This window comes from Anopheles funestus, chromosome 2RL (genome assembly GCF_943734845.2).
Source record: "Anopheles funestus chromosome 2RL, idAnoFuneDA-416_04, whole genome shotgun sequence".
NCBI lineage: Eukaryota > Metazoa > Arthropoda > Insecta > Diptera > Culicidae > Anopheles > Anopheles funestus.
This window is the reverse complement of record NC_064598.1, coordinates 17,276,827-17,295,311: the sequence shown is the minus strand read 5'-3', so window position 1 is coordinate 17,295,311 and position 18,485 is coordinate 17,276,827. Positions and strand designations below refer to the sequence as shown.

The window sequence follows — 18,485 nt, the reverse complement described above, 5'->3', positions numbered from 1 at the left end:
GCCGATCAGTCGATTTCAAGTACATGCTGAACTCATTCATTGTGCAGCGTGGCAACAACGGATTTGAATGTTATCGGAAGGTTGTTTTTTTTTATTGAAGTTTTACCTCTAGCACACCAATCACGCGAAATTCAAACGCAATGTGCTCTTGCACAAGGTTCTCCTCATCTTCTTTAATGCATTTTACATGTTCTGCTTGTCGAACATAAACTCGCCCAGCTTGGGATTCGTTCGCAACAACTTGCCCAACATGGTGATCTTTCCAGCCAGATCGCGCTGTCCCTGGTGCTGTTCTTCCAGGAATTCACCCGTCAGGTAGTCTACCAGATGGTAATCGTTGTGATCTTCCTCGCAGATTTTGATCAGCTCGCGGATGCTCTTGGTTACCTCCTGTTCCTTAGCGAGGGCACCCTTCAAAGCAGTCAGTGCCACCGAACCTTCTGGTCCCGGTTCTGGTTGCTGCACCTGATTAGCCTGGAATGGAGAGAGTTTGTGCGTTAATAGAATCGTACGCAATCGCGAATGTTTGTCAACTTACGAAGTGAAGCGAAAAAGTGTTGCGATCAATTGGCTTTTGTCCACGCATCAGCGCATATTCGATCAGCTTCATGCCATGCTCGCGTTCTTCCGAGGCAGCCTTGAAGAAGAAATTTTCGAACCCGGGTAGGTTCACCTTGTACTGAGCGAAGTAGGCGGCGTACTGCATGTAGAAGATCGCTGCATCGAACTCTTTGTTAATTTGATCCTGCAGCTTAGCGGAGCAGCTTCGGTTCATGTAGTTCCATTCGTCGGTGCCTGCGAAACAACCAAAAAATATCATAAATAAGATAAAGTACAATCGGCCAGAATTATGTTGACATGATTTACAACCCACAGCATTAGACTGAAAGTGAAAAGAGCACAAGAGTGTAAGCTCAATTATGGTACAAAAGGTTGCCGTCATTAACGAACACGGTCAATATTTTTTCCACATTGCTCGTTCACACCCGTCGCTACGACGGGAATTCTTCGCGTTATCACAGCGGGATATGTCTGAGCGATGAGTGTGTTTTTTGTTGCTTCCATCAGCTGTATGAGTGTATCTGCCGGAATCAAAACAAAGAACTCAACCATTTTTGTTGCTCAAGCACTCACACAGCTACAACTTTTCACTGTGGTTGTTCTGAGTTACCACCAATACACTCACAAGCACATCTCTCGGAGCAAAATCCAATATGAAAGGTAGCGACGATCCCGTTCCGATAGAAATTTCCAATATTACGTCGTACTAATGTGTTTGGTTTCATTTGAACTTAAAACCCTTTTACAACATACTTAAGGCACAATTCACATCAACTTACTTGAGGGCTGATCCGTATCGGTAACCTGTGCAGATGCTTGCTCCTGCTGCATGACAACAGCCGCAAACATCAGGGCAACGATTCCAAAGAAGATCGATTTCATCATTTCCTAGTTATGGTTGTACGATGACACACTGGAAAAGCTGCAAATACAACGCGGTAATTACTATCCGTACTAGCCGATAGCAAATGGCAACCAAAAAGAAACGAGAACGATGGACACTTGGCAAACAAAACTGCCCCAAGTGTTGTGTCCGCCCGTAGCACTCACGTTTGGTGTGTTTTTTTTGTTGTTAGAAGATGTAAGTTGTCAGGCCTTTATACGCACTGGCACAGAAGGACGACAGCTTTACGCGAGACGCAACACTGAGGGTTAAGAATTTGTTTAACGTTCCTTGCGGAAGTGTGTACAGCTTGGATGTGAATTTGCTTGTCTTCAATGACAAACGCGCACTTCACTCGTTCACGGCTTGCTACGTATTGTTCTCACGAAACGAGCACTCTGGTCATTTTATGCAATGATTGTACAGCACCGCTCACGTACACCATCACGACAATGTCGCGTGTACGACACAAAATGGTTTTCAGATGGTTAGATGGTTAGATGGTTTTGCGCACGTACCTTCGAAAGTTGGAATCAGCGTTGGACAATCTATAATGGGGTGCAATTCGGGAATCTAGATCAAGGAGAAACTTGTCCTTTTTCACGTAGTCATCGATATTGATCTTGATTCTTCGTAATCAGTAAATTCCATTTCATTTGGTCGAGCGGCCATCGCGCTCACCACGTACCCGCATGTGTTGGTGAGCGACCGCTGCACCACTACACTCGCATACAGACGGGAACAAAAGTCACTCGGCTGTTCGAAGAACATTCATAACAGTGTCAACTATTGGTGGAAGTAAGACGCAAATCGCGTTTCTTGTCCAGGTTACAAATTTGTCAATTCGTAGCGAATCCTTTCGCTAGCTGTCACAGTATAAGCAAACCGATCGACGTAAAGATTTTTGTCGAATCAAGAAGGTTCACAAAATCTGCCCTTTAATTCGTACCATTGAAAAGGCGAACAGCCATATTATCCCTACATCATCGCCCTTGACAACCAGTCAGTGAGTGTGTGAGCAGAAACGATGATGGCAAAGATGAATGTTGTGTTCGTGTTGGGCTTTGTGCTGGTGGCTTCCGCCTTTGCGACGGACCTTAGCGCCAATGACTGTGAAATAAGCGTGGGTATGTATCTTTTACTTTAGCTTTTGCCTTCTACGCCCATCGTACAAGTGTTCTAATCTACTTGGTGTCTCTTATCCCTTCATCCTTCTACCTTCTATCACCTTCACCATCCGTAGAGGAATGTTCACCAGTCTATTCTAGCTTCCTGTCGCGTTCCGGCAAAACGGTTGAGAATGATTTGAAACAGTACACCAGCCAGCTGGTAGACAAATCGTTCCATTTCTTGTTCATGTCGTCCGCATTTAACAAGCACAGCCTGGACCGACCCGGATTCGAGAAGTTGTACCGCAAGATCAGCGACAAGGCCTGGGAGGACGCCATTGAGCTGATCAAGTACCAGAGTCGTCGCGGTGGATTCGGACACTTGGTGCAACCGAGCAAGGGTGAAAACTACGGCAAGGTGTTGGATGTGCAGGAGCTGAGCTCGCTGCAGTTCGCGCTGGACTACGAGAAAACGATGGCCAAGGAAGCCCATGCCATCCATCGCAAGATTTCCCACGCTCACTCGAAGGCCGGTAATGGAGGAGACGATGTTTACCATTACGATCCGGATACTGCCCACTATTTGGACGAGAAGCTCATCGAGTACCAGTCGGGCGTTGTACGCGATCTGGCCGGTTACATTCACAATCTGAAGCACTTCACATCGGGTAAACAAGCGGCCGATTTGGGCAACCATCTGTTCGATGAGTACCTGGCCACGGTTTAATAATCGCGCCGAAGGTGCATGGTGCGGGAGACCGCGACAAAACATATTATCGCGTTAAATATTACTCCCATTTCGTTTGATGTATTTCGCTGATATGTAGAGCAGAGCGTTTGAAATAAACAGAAATTCCCCATATGTGATCCACAAAAAGGAGAAGAAAAGAATTATACATTCCTTGTTTTTTTTTGGTAGGACGTGTAGAACGGCAATCGAACGTTGTTGTATGGTGGATACGCAAAAAGCGATTCTCATAATAAACGTGATTTGTTTACGATTCGCGTTTCAATGTTCGCTCGTTTTCTGGCATTGCGTTCTTCCCATCGGTGCCCATCGACGACGTGCTGGTTTGTGAATCCCGGCAATAAATGCACTTGCACCATACATGTGCACGTTATCAGTCATTTGCCTATTGCGTGTAGGAGATCGCAGTTGCAGTTGCAATGATGAAACCATTTCTGTTGAGACATTTTCATATGTCGATCGTTCTTGTTTGTAACGCGAGGCAGGAATGTTTCCAAGATAACGCGTTCCGAAATGGTGTGCTGTACAAAGAACTCAAATGGTTATGCGTGTAACACACTCACACAACTTTGCTGACTCTCATCAAATGATGGTACGATTGGTGAGTGCCCTGCGCGGAACAAAAACCATGTGGTTTCAACCAATGGTTTGAATGGTTTTTTCCATGACGTCGTCAGACGTCTTTCGTCCAACCCAATCTGCCTATCTGCTCGCTTACTCATATGGCAAGTGTTTCTTTATATTTACCCAACAGTAATAATCGATCGATTTTACATCATTGCACCATTTCTACCAACACTTTCATCAAGATGTAAACGATCGTATCGAACAGATAGGAATGACATCGCATATTCTATTTGTACCAAAGGCTTCTAGAGCTCGGTCTATTTTTGGGGCGCAAATGTTTACCGGCCTGAAGATCGACCAGCGAACATGCTGATGCAATTGATAGTATTTACATTAATCCAATTCGAATATCAAAATGGCTTATACATTTATTTACATTTGAATCATAACATGAAGTAATGCAAACATTCGAATCAGGATTAAATATCGCTGCGTAATAAGTAATGTCTTTGTTTTAAAAATCAGTCCAACCAAGTGGGTGAATCACGAGATGGTTGAGTGAATCGACAAGAAATGGTTTTCAACCGAGGGTGAAACGGTGCAAGATGGACGAAAGAGTGGGCGGAAAATGGTTTTCGATTGCTCGTGGTGCCGTGCGCAAAAGCCAACCATCGCATCATGGTTGGATGATGGTTGACGTGGTTCTATGGTTGTGTGAAACAACCCACCACCACAGAGAGACACACATCTTATCTTATCGGTTTACCCAGTACAACAAAATAGTGACGCATAAACGGGGGATACGGAATAATGGTTTATTACAACGAGTTGTATGCATGGTTTTCGCCAGCTTTTTTTCCTTCTTGTTTTTGGCATGGTACAGCAATACTATTTGATTTTCATGGTCGAATAAGTTACTGTGACAAAGTTCAGTTTGCAATACGAAGCCTAACCGGGCATAAGCGCACATTTTGTTATTTACTTACTGTATGTATAGTTAAATAAATGGAGTAAAATACTAAGCGAACGCACATTTGTTGTAACACTGGATAATAAAACCATTGAGCAAAGTGCGGTTTGATTTTAACCATTAATTAATTTATCTTTTCTTGGTATGCAAATTATGAGCAAATGTTCCTCCATTCAAATGCACTCAGGGCTGGTAAGTCGGTTAAGCTTAAAGCGTAGCATTTCAATAGAAATGTGCATATATTTTTTGTTTCTTTTTTCTTTTATACGGTGAGCAATTTGAGATCATACTCTTTTTATAGCTTATTGTCATTTCGAAAGCATGATCAAGCGATATTGCGACAGTTAGACAGTGGTTTAGGTTGATGTTTTCTCTTCTACTGCGTGCATTTCTTCGTGATCGCGCATTAGCAGGAACATTAAAGAAACATGATTACTATACGCAGGATTAAACATATACATCGGAACCTTTTTACCGACAGCAAGTGATCGTAACCTAGGTTTAGTCTATTATGTATTTAAATAACAGGCAAAACGTATAGTTTGTAGTAACATTACTCGCATTTGACTGCCTTTTTGCTCTCCTCCTCCACACCGGCAGATCCTACACGAGCCCATTAACCATCAAAACCCCGATGCAGTGTGCATCAAGAGCTTATTCAGTTTGTAGCTTATCCAGATAACACTTTGTAGTCAAAACGATTGTTATTGGTATGCGTCACTGGATCGCACGGTGGTACCGCAAGCTTCCAGTAGCCCTTAACCTTGTTCTTGGTATCAGCGTCAGCCGTTGTCGCCGTTCCATCCGACTCCATCACCGCCAAGCTGCAGTAGGAAACTTTCTGCATGATTCTGCCCATATCGTTGGTGGAACGGATCTTTTCACCAATGATGAATCGCGAGCACGTATCGAGCGTTGTTGCGTGTCCAACGATCAGTACATTTCCTTCTGCAAATTTTAGTAAAAATGATAATCAATTAGTACCCAAGAATTTAAGCGCCTTTCCTTCCCATACCAGTGGTGCTGATAATCGATTCCGCAATGTCCGAATTGCGGCAGTAAAAGTCGCCCAGCTTCTCATGAAAATGTTCCTTCAGATCTTCTGCCGTTGTCATGGGCTTATAGTCCGTAGCGATATTGTAATCGGCAGCAATCAACTCCTCGTTCGAAAGCCACTCGGGAATACCGTCCTGATACCAGGCAAGCCACTCAAACAGCCCGGGCTCAATGCAGATGGGCAGGGTAGCTTTTAATCCCAGCCCCTCCAACACTGAAGTGGCCGTCTGAATGCAACGAAACGAGGGCGAACAGTACACCTTCTCGATGTGTACTCCGGCATCCTTCATACCTTCGCCCACGAGCAGTGCCTGATAGCGGCCAACGTTCGTCAGTGGTGAATCCCTTTGCCACAGGCTTGGTTTACTGCGGAAAAGAAAGATCACATTTCGGGTTTTAGGGGCGAAAAGTGCCTTTCAAAATTTTTATACACTCTTACCGGTCCGGTAACGTTTTTGGCATGTTCAGATCTTTTCTAACGTAGTTGCCTGCCTCGTCAAAGCAGTACGGAACCCACGTGCCGAACGTAAAATCGATACGCTCACCGTGACGCATTAGGTACACCTTCCGGGTACTGGATTCCGGCTTCGAAGCCAGTTTCAGCTGCGCACCTTCATCACCGGGGATCACCTGTATGTTGTTCACATGCTTCTTCACTAGCTCGTGTAATCTTTCCAACGGAAATTCCTCTTGCGATTTGGTGCCACCGAACATCTTGCCACTGTTCCGTTCGTCTGCCGTTTGCTGTTCCGTTGTGGGTTGGGTTTTGTCCGACGCTACTAACACCGTGTCTGGTTGCGATTCGCTCTGACCTACAGACACTGAAACAAGAGCCATCAATTTAAGATTATATTCGTTTTTTGTCAGTCCGTTGGACCGGTATCACATTTCTGTTTGTGTGTTGTTTTTTTCTTTTCTTTGTTAATTTGCCGTTGTGTGACCGTGAGACGTTGAAACGAAGGAGTCAACATTATCGACCCCCAACAAACGTTCGCACCATGGATGTTGAACGAAACCGGAGTTGGCAAAAAGATGGAATTTATTACAAAAATTATCTGCTTGGATTGTTCATAAATCTGGGTCTGTTAGAACGTAATTTTTTGATCAATAACCGATGAGGACATATAGCAAATTAAAACTAGTTTGCTTCCTACTGCGTTTAAACATTTAGCGATCCCGTTGTGCGTATCAAACCAAAGCGGCAAAGTTCTGGCAAGGTATCGACACAAATACTCTTCACTTTGCGCTACCAATAGCACTAGAGATGATAACAGTATAGCACTGTGGACGCTACCAACAACCCTGAAACAAAAATGGTGGGAATAGTGGTCCGATATGTAGGGGAATGGCTATGACCATGCGAAATCTTATCAATCTTCTTATCTTCATCGGTATGCTTCGTATGGAGGACCGTTCTAGCATACATCGGCTATCAATTATTATTGAGTCATGCTGACGAATTGTTCAAACAAAAATCCAGTGCCGTCAGTCGGCCTCACTGGTACTGGTGGCGATCATTCCGAACTCACCTAACGCAGGTGATGCTGCATCGTTCGCTTCCGGTAATACGTTTGGCGTGCTAGACGGCACTCCATCCACCATGTCCGATATTTCGTCTGGCACTCTCGTGTCACACAGTGGCACAGTACGGTGCATCGTCCACGCATCCGATTCCGCTGTACGTTCGGTATAGTTTTCCGGCAGATAACCGGTAGTGCCGGTTAGCCACGACATACCCTCAACCCAACCGTCCGACGATGCCTGTATTGCTTCCGGGTTCAGATAGATGTAGTCACCGATACGTAACTCCAGCTCGTCCGTTTCGCGTGGCGTATGCGGATAAAGCACCTTGTGCACTTGCTTCGAGACAAGTCGCGGATCGCGCGAGTAGAGTCGCAATTCCCAGTTGGCATCCGTGCAGGATGCATCCAAACTTTCCACCAACGTTTTCAGTGCATTAAATTGGCCAGAAGGAAATTGGTAAGCCAACGTAAGATGCAACGATTTGACGTGCGGTTCTAGCGATATAGCTGCAATTACAAAACGTTTCTTTATATGCTGGCGTTAACAACACCCCGGCAACAAAACTACTAAATCAATCTTGCATGCTCTAGAATGGGGTCAAACCAAAGTGGGGGAAAAAAAACCACCTCTCAATAGCAATAGTAGAACAAAAGTCCAGGATTTGGTTGGCTGGATAAAAATACTAACATAATAACTAAGGTGGCATAAAACTAAATGCAAAACGGAAAGCAACGGTAGACACTGGGCATAAGGGGCCGGCCCTTCCACACCAGCTGCTTACATCGACTGCTACGCGGTATACAACGAGCTGAAGTTACTCCCCCGCACCATGGGAAACAGGTTACCAGTGCATCTAGCTGCTCATAGGTGTCACTAATTACTAATTGCATTTGTGAACGTTGCAACCGAACCGCATCCCGGTACCACCATATACGAGCAAGTGTAGATGAATAGAGAAAAGAGAAAGAAACAGAGAGAGAGAGAGAGAGAGGGAAGAGAGCATGATAAATGAAAGCCCACCAGCCAAGGTATATTAGTGTGAGCGAATTGTTCCAACTCGTTGTTTTAAATTACGGTTCGGGCAAGCTTGGTAGTGGGAATGCTCACTTGAGTGGGACACTTCTTTAACGTATTGTAGGGCGAGCCGTTTGAGATAGTTCGCATCGTCTTCGGCAACGAAAAATCCCATAAAGTTGGGGCTCGTGTACAGCTCCAGCCCGATCGGTCGATCGATACGGGCACCCGGGAGGTTCATTAGTTCCTTCAATGCTTTCGACAGCTGTGGTGCACATTCGTCTGGTGCTTTGAAAAACGATACAAGCGTAATATGGGGCGTAAAGTTGTGGGCCCCGTTCCAGCCACACGCTTCCCGGGACTGGGCCCAAAAATTTTCCAGCTGCTGCAGAAATGGACCGGTAGGGCAAGCGTACAGTATGTACTCGCGTGGTGCACATTCGTCCAGAAAGGGATCGTTCACGTGTGCGAGCAACCAGTCGGATGCGAGCTGAACACCACGATTTCCGGTAGCGGCTAGTGCTTTTTCGCTAAAAGAAGAAAAACATGAAACAGATGCGTTCGTTTCGGTTTGCAATGCCAACACTGTTGGCGCGTGGGGAATGCATGTGGTTCCTATCCACTACTCACGCTCTATGCTTGGGAAAGCCCATCTGGAGCAAAATTTGCAACGGCGTTAAGTGTTGCTTCGAAATTTTGGTTGGTGTCGGATTTTTTCGTGGTGGAAGCGCAGCCATGATGTCACGATAGCTTAAGCAGCCCCGTATAAGCGTTAACTTGCACTAGATGTAAATATTGAAGACTAGTTTACTTGAACAAAAACAGGTACTACAACACGCCATATGCGAGCGCGCGAATAACGATGGAAGATGTTCTACGCTAGCAGTTAAGGAGCAAATTCTGGCAATATTTTCGCGCTTTACGATTGATTCGAGTAATTATTTCTGCTACGTGCGCACGTTTGTACGGCAAAGCTACACATCATCCGTACGGCGGCTGTTGTTTTCCTTCATCGATCCTAAATTGCACTGCAGCCGCCAAACCTCACACTCTGCGCGGCCTCCTTTTGTGAGTTTGAAAAAACACGTAAACACAATTCATAGCCAAACACTTGTGCCGAGTACTGTTAGGGATAAAGATTCTAAAATTCTTCCAGTAAAATGCTCGCCAAGCGTATGAAAACTGGTGGAAAATAAATTTTCAATATTGTTGCTGCGTATGTGCGCGCTGAAAAAGTTTGTATGCTTGAGTTTGACACGCAAACAAATCTGTGTAGCGAGAAGTTTGTTTTGATTTGGGAACAGACTGTGTACCGTAGTGTTAGTGAGATGTTTTGACATTATGCAAAGGGCTGCTTTCGTTTGTTGCACGTCGCGTAGACAGTCGCCCGGATGACAAATGCGGTTGTTCATTTTTGCAATGCCTTTTTAATACTTTTTTAATGTATGACCAACTTTTGGTTCTATAATCAATCGAATTTCTTTGAGCGTGAAATATTTTAGCACATTGAAATTGATCTAAGAAAACGGATCATAAAAAGTACCAAACATTCAAACGAGGACAATAAAACGGTTTGAATTTGGTTGTGGGTTATTCTGATATGCGCATCACTCGTTCTTGCGCATAATTTGGTAACTTCCGCACCGAGTAAGGGAAACTACTTAGAACATACAGACCACACCATAAATTTGTAAAAATGTAACGTAAAACACAGTGATGTCGTAAAGACGTAATCCACAAACTATATACTTAGTTTTATCATTATGTTTCCATACTAGGTATCGCTAGTAATACTGGTTATACTTACCTTACTGATTTATCTCCGCAGCACACACTAGAGCTTCACTAACAACCGACTAACTCTCCATCAGCTAACTAAACTCTCCTTATATTATATGCACAACTTTCAAAACTAGTTAAATTGCGGTAAACCAATTAAGTTTCGTTAATTGAAAATTAATTGGCGTTAAGAGTCGTACTAAAGCAAACACAAAAAGCGAAATGTTGATAAAATATTGTTTTGTTTGGAAAATAACTGAAAACATAATATTTTAAATGGTTTGATAGGAGGTAATTGAACTAAAGCACAAGTTATAATAGTAAACTTGAAACATATTACTAGAATATAGACTGTGTTTTAATATTCAAATATGTTTATGAGACAAGAAAATGAGACAAAGTTTGTGAGGAAGGACAGAAGCATGCAGCAAATTACATTTGATTGGATCGTCAGGACAATGCTATCAATGCAACCCTTTCAATATTAGCCGAAAATATAGTTAATTAAACATAATCACATCTTCCGAATTCATAAATGATCGTATCAAGAATGTTAACAAGTTGGAATTTTATTGCAAACAAATATTATGCTTAGGATCACAATCTTTACAACACATCGGAACTCCCTGCTGGTAAGCAAACCTTTGTTGTGGGCATCTAGCATTAAATGTACTTGTATTGCAGAAACCAAGTATCAATGCACTATGCACTATGTTTTCGTTCCCCCAAGATGCTTTTATGTTGTGGTTGGGTTCACGTCCGTTGTAACGCCAGATGCTTCCGATGCGAGCGATTTATCGTCCGATGCAGGACTGTCGCTGCACGCAAGGGATGGGAATCTGCGCATCAGCGCAGCACGATACTTTGGATGGCTGATGCCGTAAACGATCGGATTGTAGACGGCGTTGGCTTTGGCAAAAACTGATCCCCAGATCGTTGCCAATGGTGAAATGTTGGCCGTTTTGAAAACTCCCGTATAGTTGATGACGGTGTACGGTGTCCATGCCATGAACCATAGCGAGATAGTTACGAGTGCAATTTTGGCCAGCTTCATCTCGGCGCTTTTACCATCGTCTGACGAACGCAGCGACTGTACGTTCATCCGTTTCGCTTGTTCTCGCATATTTTTCTCGTGCGCTGACACAGCCTATGTGCGGCAGAAAATGGGACACACGACAAATATTATCAAAACAGAGCGAATTAAAATTATTGCCATAATGAAAAACATTCACTACCTTACCTTGATGATGAAGATGTACGAATAAATGATGGTGAATAGTGGTATGTAGTATACAAACACTGAGTACACCAGAATGTACGACTTGTGGAACCAATCGTCGGTGAGGTAATCGGTACCGCACGCCGTCATATTTCCTTCCGGCACGTATCGGTTCCAGCCCAACATCGGCAGGATGCCCCACACGACTCCGATCAGCCAGCACACTATAATGCGCAGTATAGCGCCAGTGTTGGTGAGCGGTTTGCCGGCCAAACCCTTCACGATCACATTGTAACGATCCAGCGCGATCATTGTCATGGTCCAGATGGAGCAACATCCGAACAGCGATCCGAAGAATGCGTACAGATCGCACATCAGCAATCCCAGCGACCAGGTCTCGTACCAACAGTTGTACACCATGGTGAAGGCGTTCGTGCCCATCATGAGAAAGTCCGACAATGCGAGATTAACGACGAACAGGTTCGAGGGTGTACGGAGCGATTTGGCGGTGGAGAAGATGTAGATCACCATACCGTTGCCAATGATCGAAACAACGCCAAGTACGAAGATCACAAATCCGATGATCGAGTGCCACAGTGGATTCATTGGTGGAAATTGATACCAGTGCGGATCGACGAGGTGCATAATTTCCGGTGGCACCTTATCCACCACGGTTAGATTGGAGACCGGTTGGCCCCAGAGACCGGGCTGTTGCATCGGACCGTAGTACGGCATCGTGATGAGGGCTCAAGAAGATATAGAAACTTTAAAAAACTAGCGTCCCGGTGGCCGTTTCACTTCGATGGATCGCTCTTTTTTTTAAACAAACCTATATTCAAACTTTGTACCACAAACACTCACTCTCCGTTTGCACCAAGAACTGTTTGCACACCGAAGTCAGCTATCCGACTTGAGCAAAACGGTAGAAAACTGCAGATATTTATTGTACAGAATATGGCTAATCGAATTATACACCTACCAAGGGCTCGACGGGTCCGTACGCATGAGCTAGAAAGATTAATAAAAGGTGAGAAGGAAACGCTTGTAATGTCCTCGTTAACGGTACCAACGGTTTTCCGGCACATTGGCCAAGGAAGAATAAGAAAATGGTACACACATTTTCATGGAACGCGCGTTTACAGGAAGTGATGAATCGCTGGATGGTTTCATGTTTCATCCCAAAAACCGTTTCAATGTTTTTGTTCCCCCCCCATTCCGCTCATATTACCTACACTAGTGGACGAATAGTGTGAATGAGCAAGAAATATTGCCGTTTGCTAATGAGCTTCTCAAGTGTGTTTAATATAATTTAGCACTAATTAGCTCTAGGTAAAAAGGAGAAGAGAAAAAAAAAACACAAAAATCCAAAAATTGGCAAATATGAAGACATTGACCTTACTGGCGGTAGTGTCACTTAGAGTAGAGAAAGAAATGCTTAGTAGCTTCCGTTCCTACCAGTGTATGGGTTAGTAGGTGAAGCGGGTTCGTACGTAATGCGTATTGCATAGATGTAGGCTCTTTTGGAAAGCAACATTTAGCTTTCTATTAATTAACACGATACCGGTTCAATAACACGGAAGTATCATTGTAAATCGAATAAAGAAATGGTTTTGTTACGTATAGATTAATTTATTATTTTTAAAACTCTACTACCGTTGTAAATTTAATTGTGTTAGCTTACGCATAAAAAAACCAAAAACGCTTGCTGTAAGCTTACTTAAAAAAAAACGTGGTTAAAATTTACAATTGAATTATACATTTGTTAAATAATCAAATAATTAAATTGTCACAGACACAATTGCCCACCCACATGGTTTGCTAATTTTTACGAAACTTTGACTAGATAACACGAATGACTCAAAGTCGCGTTACGGACTGAAGCTTATTGAAGCACGCACGTTGTACATAATCGAACATCGTTTGATTTGCAACGTCCTGGGATATGGGATGGTCACAATTTTGGTACGATTTTGCATTTATTAATCCGTCGAAAAGCACATCAAAATCAATCCGCGTAGATATCCAACAAATGTTGTAAAAATAGTCTATTAAGTAAATTGTTTTTCAGTACACAATAGTTTGCCTTTCTTTCCGAATATTGCAAAATTTCAAATTATCATTCTCAAGGTATTGAACTGTTACGAAGTGTTAGCAGTGGCATCAAATTACGACGAACGCATCGGTGAACTAATCCACTAAAAATGTTCTTTTCATAAACATATTGCCACCAAAAGAAGGAAGAGAAAAACAGTTTCGGTTCGTACTCAGGTGCGTTGTATCGTCATTGACGGATGGATAAGCGGATTGACCAAATATGTATTTTGTATGATCGCCTTACAGTGTGTCGGAGGGGCAATGTGTTAGGTCACGGTTCTTGCTAAAACTCTACGGTACAGTTCAACCGTGGACAGGCCATCATCGATGCATGCCGAACAGGGTATTATAAGGTTCGCGGAGTATTATGTTTTTGTGTCAACCTGTGTACACGGTGACAGATTTGAGACAACATTAATAATTGTCAGTAGTACATGAAGCTTTGGAGGAGAAAGAACCAATTCGTCGTGATGGAATCACCAGTGGTAACAAGTGCAATACGAGTAGTGAGCTGGACAGAACATGTTGAGGTAAATGGTGAAGTTTTGTTCGCTTCATAAGTTATTCATGTCTTTTATTTTAAAGTCCAATTTATTGTGAGGAAATGATAAACAGCAGGCAGTATGTAAGGTGATGCAGTTAAAGTGTAGAAAAAGTAAGGGCAGTTGCAAAAACTACAGATAAGCACTGAAAAAGAGCATTTTCTTTTTAGTAGCACGAGAGTGTATAAGAATTGTGACAAAGGGAACTATATGTTTCTTATCATAGAGATCCATATCTACATCTATAGTCTATATCTACTTACATATTACTAATGGCTTACATTGCAGAATTAGTATATCCTGATTTTTTGTCGCTTCATCGAGGACATACAATCATATCGATCAAAAGATATTTCTTACTCCTAACCGTGAAAAGGCAGCTTATACCGAGTGTAACCGTGCCAATATAGCCGGTTAAGATCAAACAATGCCGTTTTTTTGAGTCGAGGACAGACAACATTTCAATCTTATCCCTGCGAAATTATCTTAATCGATGCTGTCAACACATTCACTCATGCGATGCGTTTGGAATATGCAATTGATGAACAAATGTTTACGATCGTGTATTGTTTTATACTTTGCGTTGTCAAACAAATACGAAAATGTTGCCTCAAATCGAATCTCATCTCACCTCCTTCGTTTTGGGTTTATTGTGAAAATAAACTTAAAACTGCAATGCAAAGGTATAAATAAGAGGAATAGAGGGAGGGAAACAATACAAAATGTTACGTACGTAAACAAACATTTTCGAATGCGTCAAAAGCGGGAATTCCCCCCGGGGCAGGAGTGAAAAATTATGTACAAAAGCAGTGAAACAAAACAGTCTTAAACTCGCTTACCTTGGCACAGCTTCATGGTGCATCCGTTTTGCAAATGTATTTCTATTTGTTTGTTTTCCCATGTCGGGAACATTTCGTCAAGGTTTGGAATGGGTATCTGAAAAACATGCATTGTTTTGAGCGTATGATCTTTTCATGAACTTATACAATTTTCGACAATTGGTTGATGATATAGAGGAAAATGACACAAGCAGTATAATTTACCAAAATCATACCTTAATCTGAAAAACAATCTTTCGAATATCCTTGCAAAATTTCGTTGTCTCTTTTAGCAAAAGTAAATAAAAAAGAACAATGCCTTTTATTCTCCTCTCATTTTGTAAATGCCCATATACTGACACTTTGCTGATGCACGTTTTAGGTCGTACAGTGTGGCCGTAAATTGCTTCTTTCATGGACGACCTTCTTCGGTACGTTTCTTTTGCCTTGGCAAAGGCACATCCTCCCGTCTACGAAACAACAAAGCCGCATGCAAGAAACACACATTTTCATCCACATACGATCACCGTTCCGGAATCGGCCGACCGAGTGCAGTCAGGGTAAGTGTTTTCCCCTTCTTAAGCGAACCGGTAAGGGAGCTTTTTTGAGCTGCGTGAGCTTTTTTTTCTTCTTTAAATGCTTACCCGCTCACTCACGCTCATTAGGTGGGTTTGCGGTTTTCACCACCAAACTTCGGTTCGGTTTGGTGAGCTTTTGGTGAGAAATTTCTTCTCACTCGGCTCGCACATTTTGCAAGCGGTGCTTTGGCTTCGTTTCGTACGGTTCGTCTCTTCTGTTCAGTGCTGGTCGTTGCAGTCGTTCGTTTTGTGAGCGAAAGGCTGTGCAGTGGTTGCTGTGTTGTTTTGCTTTTGGAAACAAATTTACTGTTAAACCGAAATCGAGTAATATTTACATCGAATTAATATTTCTAGCACATTTTAAGTTTAGTTATATGTTTGTTGCGCGTGTTAAAAATAATAAGAAACAGAAATATATAATTTTTAAAAATTATAAAAAAATATTTTAATCAAATTGATTATTCCACATTACTCAAATCAGTTAATTAAAACTGAACGAAGCAAATGCCGGATAGTCACAGCTAATCTTTTTCAAGCATATAAGTTAATATTAAAAAAAGCCCTTTTTACGCACATTTTTACTAACTCCATTTCCAAACGAAAGCTTCACAAAGAAAACGAATGCACCAAAGCGCAAGGGGTTCCCTTTACGTATTGCAATACTTTTTCGCCAAGCTTTCACAGCTTACCTTCCTGCTCGCTATCGGAGTAAGCGGCACAGCACCATATCTGTGTGTCTCTTTTATCATGTGATCCATCAGTTTTTGGGCTTTGGCTGCAGCGGCAAAAACAGGCGACCATCGCTGGATGGGTTCGATCCTCGACATACCGTGAGCAGCAGCAGCAAGCAGCAGCCACTATGACGGTTTGCTTGTGATACGCGCGATGGTGGGGAATTCTCCTTTCGCTCACCGCTCACTCACGCAGCTTTCAACAACATTATGCGCGCGGGCCTAACTCAATGCTCGGCAAACGTTCGTTCGATTAACATTTTTCGCCGCGCGCGCGTCCCGTTCGGTCCTCTAGGCAAGGGAAGCCACCACAGCCACACGATTACGAACCGCGTTCGAATTTTTGTCCGTGCTCCGTGCGTACAGGGTGTTTTGCGAGTGTAGTGGAAGCAGCACCTACAAAGCACCGCTACACGCATCCCCGTACCTGAAGGTTTCGCCAGCGATCGGTCGGTTCGGTGTGTTTATGTTTTGAATTCGTCAGTTCGACGACGTGAATATCGCGGACGCTGTGTTGAGTGGTTTGTTGCGCCTGTTCGCGAGTGAAACTTTGTCCGTTCGCTGTACTAAAAAACGGCCTGTTGCCCATGCTAAAGGGTTGTGTGAGTGTTTGTGGTTGCGTGCTGGAAAAAAGGACGAAAGCGTTTGTTCGTGTGTGTTGGCATCAATGCATCGTTATGTCCCCGTTAACCCGTTGACACTGACGAGGCTATCGAATGTTTGCTGAATCGCATGAAGTAAGTATCGTGTGTTCGTGCGCATAAAAAAGCTGCATCTTTCCTACGCTTCGAAGGGAGGTTCGAGTGAAATGCAATATTCAGAAACCTTGAAACCATTGTTCGAAAAAAAGGGAATCGTTTAAACACAGTGAGGATTTTTTTTTGTTTTTGGAAGACAACTTGTGCATGTGTTTGTGGACCATTTCTGTCTCCTTGCTTCGTAGAAAGTTGCCATCATGCAACACACCACACCACTGACGCTGCTCTGACTCTTGCAAGAATGTTGAGGAAAAACGGAAAGAAAGAAAAAAGCCAAACATCTGTTCAAATGGTTCACTTTAAATCACCACCATTCGCCAGTAATGGTTTCTACCGCAAAACAGTGTATCAATTCTCCTACACCGTAGGCTTACAAATCATCACCGATCGTACCGATCGTGGGGTACTGCCGTGCGGTGTGTACCGATGATCCGTGATCGGTATGCCTTCGCTGTGGGTAAATCGTTCGAACATTCCTACGGCGTTGTGGCTTTGGCCTTCTCCACTGTGCGGCAAGCGGCAGTGAATGGCAGGCCAATGTGCGTGTCGAGAACGCACACGTAAGTGCGTGCACAGGTGAAAATGTGTCCAGGTATTCGTATTGCGCCAAACGCACCACGTGCCGAGGTGTGTGTGTGTTTTCGTTTCGTTGCTGAGAATGTTTGTAAGAGGCAGGCGCATCTTTTGTTTTGTTTGATTACACGACGCGTACAAGGTTTTTGCATTACATTCCGCGTATGCGCCTATTGTGATAAGGCATCATTTCTGCGTAATGCAATGCAGAGCGCATCGGATGCACTGGATGTGATGGAGTAGCAAACAAAAAACCACCCTCGAACCCCCGATAAGGTTACAAAGAAGAACAAACAAAAAGTGGATCGAACATCATTTGCTGTCTCATGCATTCAATACCACATATCAGTTCTGTGTGTGCAAATGTTTATTTTTTTAATACGCTTAAAACGTCTTCACCGATCCCATCACGTTTTTACTGTCCACTTGGCAAAATGTGTGCCCCGGAGCGTACCGAAACCATTGATAACGACCCATCTCAAGATCATCCGATCCTGATTGGCTGAGTGGGTGCGACACTTCAAACTGCAAAAATAGGGTTCGCGTTGCTGCCAACGTGTACAACGGGTATAAAAATATGAGCCTTAAGTGTGTGTTTTATTTTCATAAAGGCAGGCCCTTTACTTTAGGTCCATTTTCCATCGAAATGACGGCGGGGTTTTTCCCCCCACCGAACCAGAGACGGAGCGCGCTCTAAAACACACGGCAAAAGCTATTCCCTCTTTACCATTGCGCTGCAGGAAAATTTCCACCCAAAACCCGATCAAAGATCTTGTGAAACCCTTCTCGAAGCAGCGCACAGCTCGTTTGGCTTTTTACGGTCCTCTCGAGGTTTTTTGCGCTACTCCCCGTGTCCAATTAAAGAACCTCGTCATCTTGTCGTACCCGGCCCGGCGTTCGGTACACGGGTGGGGACGGAGCACAACCATTGCACGGCCGTTGCATCAGCACGATAATGCAT

General features: G+C 43.5%; 5 protein-coding genes across 10 annotated transcripts in view; 2 read left to right on the top strand and 3 right to left on the bottom strand.

Moving 5' to 3' along the window:
• Positions 1–62: 62 nt before the first annotated feature.
• Positions 63–1,842, bottom strand: LOC125762252 (ferritin subunit). The gene is made up of 4 exons (XM_049424134.1): positions 1,612–1,842; positions 1,341–1,483; positions 539–795; positions 63–474 (listed from the first exon to the last, which is right to left on the bottom strand). The coding sequence occupies exons 2-4, from the start codon at positions 1,444–1,446 to the stop codon at positions 184–186; spliced, it is 654 nt and encodes a 217-aa protein (XP_049280091.1). The 5' UTR covers positions 1,447–1,483; positions 1,612–1,842; the 3' UTR covers positions 63–183.
• A 358-nt stretch (positions 1,843–2,200) lies between these two features.
• LOC125762248 (soma ferritin) lies at positions 2,201–3,444 on the top strand. The gene is made up of 2 exons (XM_049424130.1): positions 2,201–2,571; positions 2,688–3,444. Exons 1-2 carry the CDS (start codon positions 2,472–2,474, stop codon positions 3,278–3,280), a joined length of 693 nt encoding a protein of 230 aa, XP_049280087.1. The 5' UTR covers positions 2,201–2,471; the 3' UTR covers positions 3,281–3,444.
• A 1,225-nt stretch (positions 3,445–4,669) lies between these two features.
• Positions 4,670–9,715, bottom strand: LOC125762238 (protein UBASH3A homolog). 4 transcript variants are annotated; one of them, XM_049424106.1, is made up of 7 exons: positions 9,063–9,715; positions 8,526–8,962; positions 8,200–8,298; positions 7,424–7,924; positions 6,334–6,706; positions 5,854–6,260; positions 4,670–5,786 (listed from the first exon to the last, which is right to left on the bottom strand). In XM_049424106.1, exons 1-7 carry the CDS (start codon positions 9,167–9,169, stop codon positions 5,509–5,511), a joined length of 2,202 nt encoding a protein of 733 aa, XP_049280063.1. In that variant the 5' UTR covers positions 9,170–9,715; the 3' UTR covers positions 4,670–5,508. The 4 variants fall into 4 exon arrangements, with proteins under 4 accessions (XP_049280063.1, XP_049280062.1, XP_049280064.1 ...); XM_049424105.1 differs by having other exon boundaries at positions 6,334–6,715; positions 9,063–9,712; XM_049424107.1 differs by lacking the exon at positions 8,200–8,298 and having other exon boundaries at positions 6,334–6,715; positions 9,063–9,709.
• A 925-nt stretch (positions 9,716–10,640) lies between these two features.
• On the bottom strand, positions 10,641–14,995 carry LOC125762243 (opsin-1-like). 2 transcript variants are annotated; one of them, XM_049424114.1, is made up of 3 exons: positions 14,906–14,995; positions 11,452–14,736; positions 10,641–11,358 (listed from the first exon to the last, which is right to left on the bottom strand). In XM_049424114.1, exons 2-3 carry the CDS (start codon positions 12,163–12,165, stop codon positions 10,948–10,950), a joined length of 1,125 nt encoding a protein of 374 aa, XP_049280071.1. In that variant the 5' UTR covers positions 12,166–14,736; positions 14,906–14,995; the 3' UTR covers positions 10,641–10,947. The 2 variants fall into 2 exon arrangements, with proteins under 2 accessions (XP_049280071.1, XP_049280070.1); XM_049424113.1 differs by having other exon boundaries at positions 11,452–14,990.
• A 1,352-nt stretch (positions 14,996–16,347) lies between these two features.
• Positions 16,348–18,485, top strand: part of LOC125762247 (box A-binding factor) — an 80,080-nt gene continuing 77,942 nt past the window's right edge. For both annotated transcript variants that reach the window (XM_049424128.1, XM_049424121.1), the window contains exon 1: positions 16,348–16,930. The gene's annotated coding sequence lies outside the window, so the exon portion shown is untranslated. The remainder of the gene's footprint in view (positions 16,931–18,485) is intronic.

What these genes read in the sequence shown, in the direction of transcription:
- LOC125762248 (XM_049424130.1), top strand. Translation starts at nt 2,472, where the DNA reads ATGATGGCAAAGATGAATGTTGTGTTCGTGTTGGGCTTTGTGCTGGTG. An exon ending in TGACTGTGAAATAAGCGTGG is followed by an intron (nt 2,572 to 2,687) that starts GTATGTATCTTT and finishes CACCATCCGTAG; the next exon opens with AGGAATGTTCACCAGTCTAT.
- LOC125762238 (XM_049424105.1), bottom strand. Translation starts at nt 9,169, where the DNA reads ATGGCTGCGCTTCCACCACGAAAAAATCCGACACCAACCAAAATTTCG. An exon ending in TAAAGAAGTGTCCCACTCAA is followed by an intron (nt 8,299 to 8,525) that starts GTGAGCATTCCC and finishes AAATGCAATTAG; the next exon opens with TAATTAGTGACACCTATGAG. An exon ending in ATCGATTATCAGCACCACTG is followed by an intron (nt 5,787 to 5,853) that starts GTATGGGAAGGA and finishes TAAAATTTGCAG; the next exon opens with AAGGAAATGTACTGATCGTT.
- LOC125762252 (XM_049424134.1), bottom strand. Translation starts at nt 1,446, where the DNA reads ATGATGAAATCGATCTTCTTTGGAATCGTTGCCCTGATGTTTGCGGCT. An exon ending in CGATACGGATCAGCCCTCAA is followed by an intron (nt 796 to 1,340) that starts GTAAGTTGATGT and finishes GTTGTTTCGCAG; the next exon opens with GCACCGACGAATGGAACTAC. An exon ending in ACACTTTTTCGCTTCACTTC is followed by an intron (nt 475 to 538) that starts GTAAGTTGACAA and finishes TCTCCATTCCAG; the next exon opens with GCTAATCAGGTGCAGCAACC.
- LOC125762243 (XM_049424114.1), bottom strand. Translation starts at nt 12,165, where the DNA reads ATGCCGTACTACGGTCCGATGCAACAGCCCGGTCTCTGGGGCCAACCG. An exon ending in CGTACATCTTCATCATCAAG is followed by an intron (nt 11,359 to 11,451) that starts GTAAGGTAGTGA and finishes TGCCGCACATAG; the next exon opens with GCTGTGTCAGCGCACGAGAA.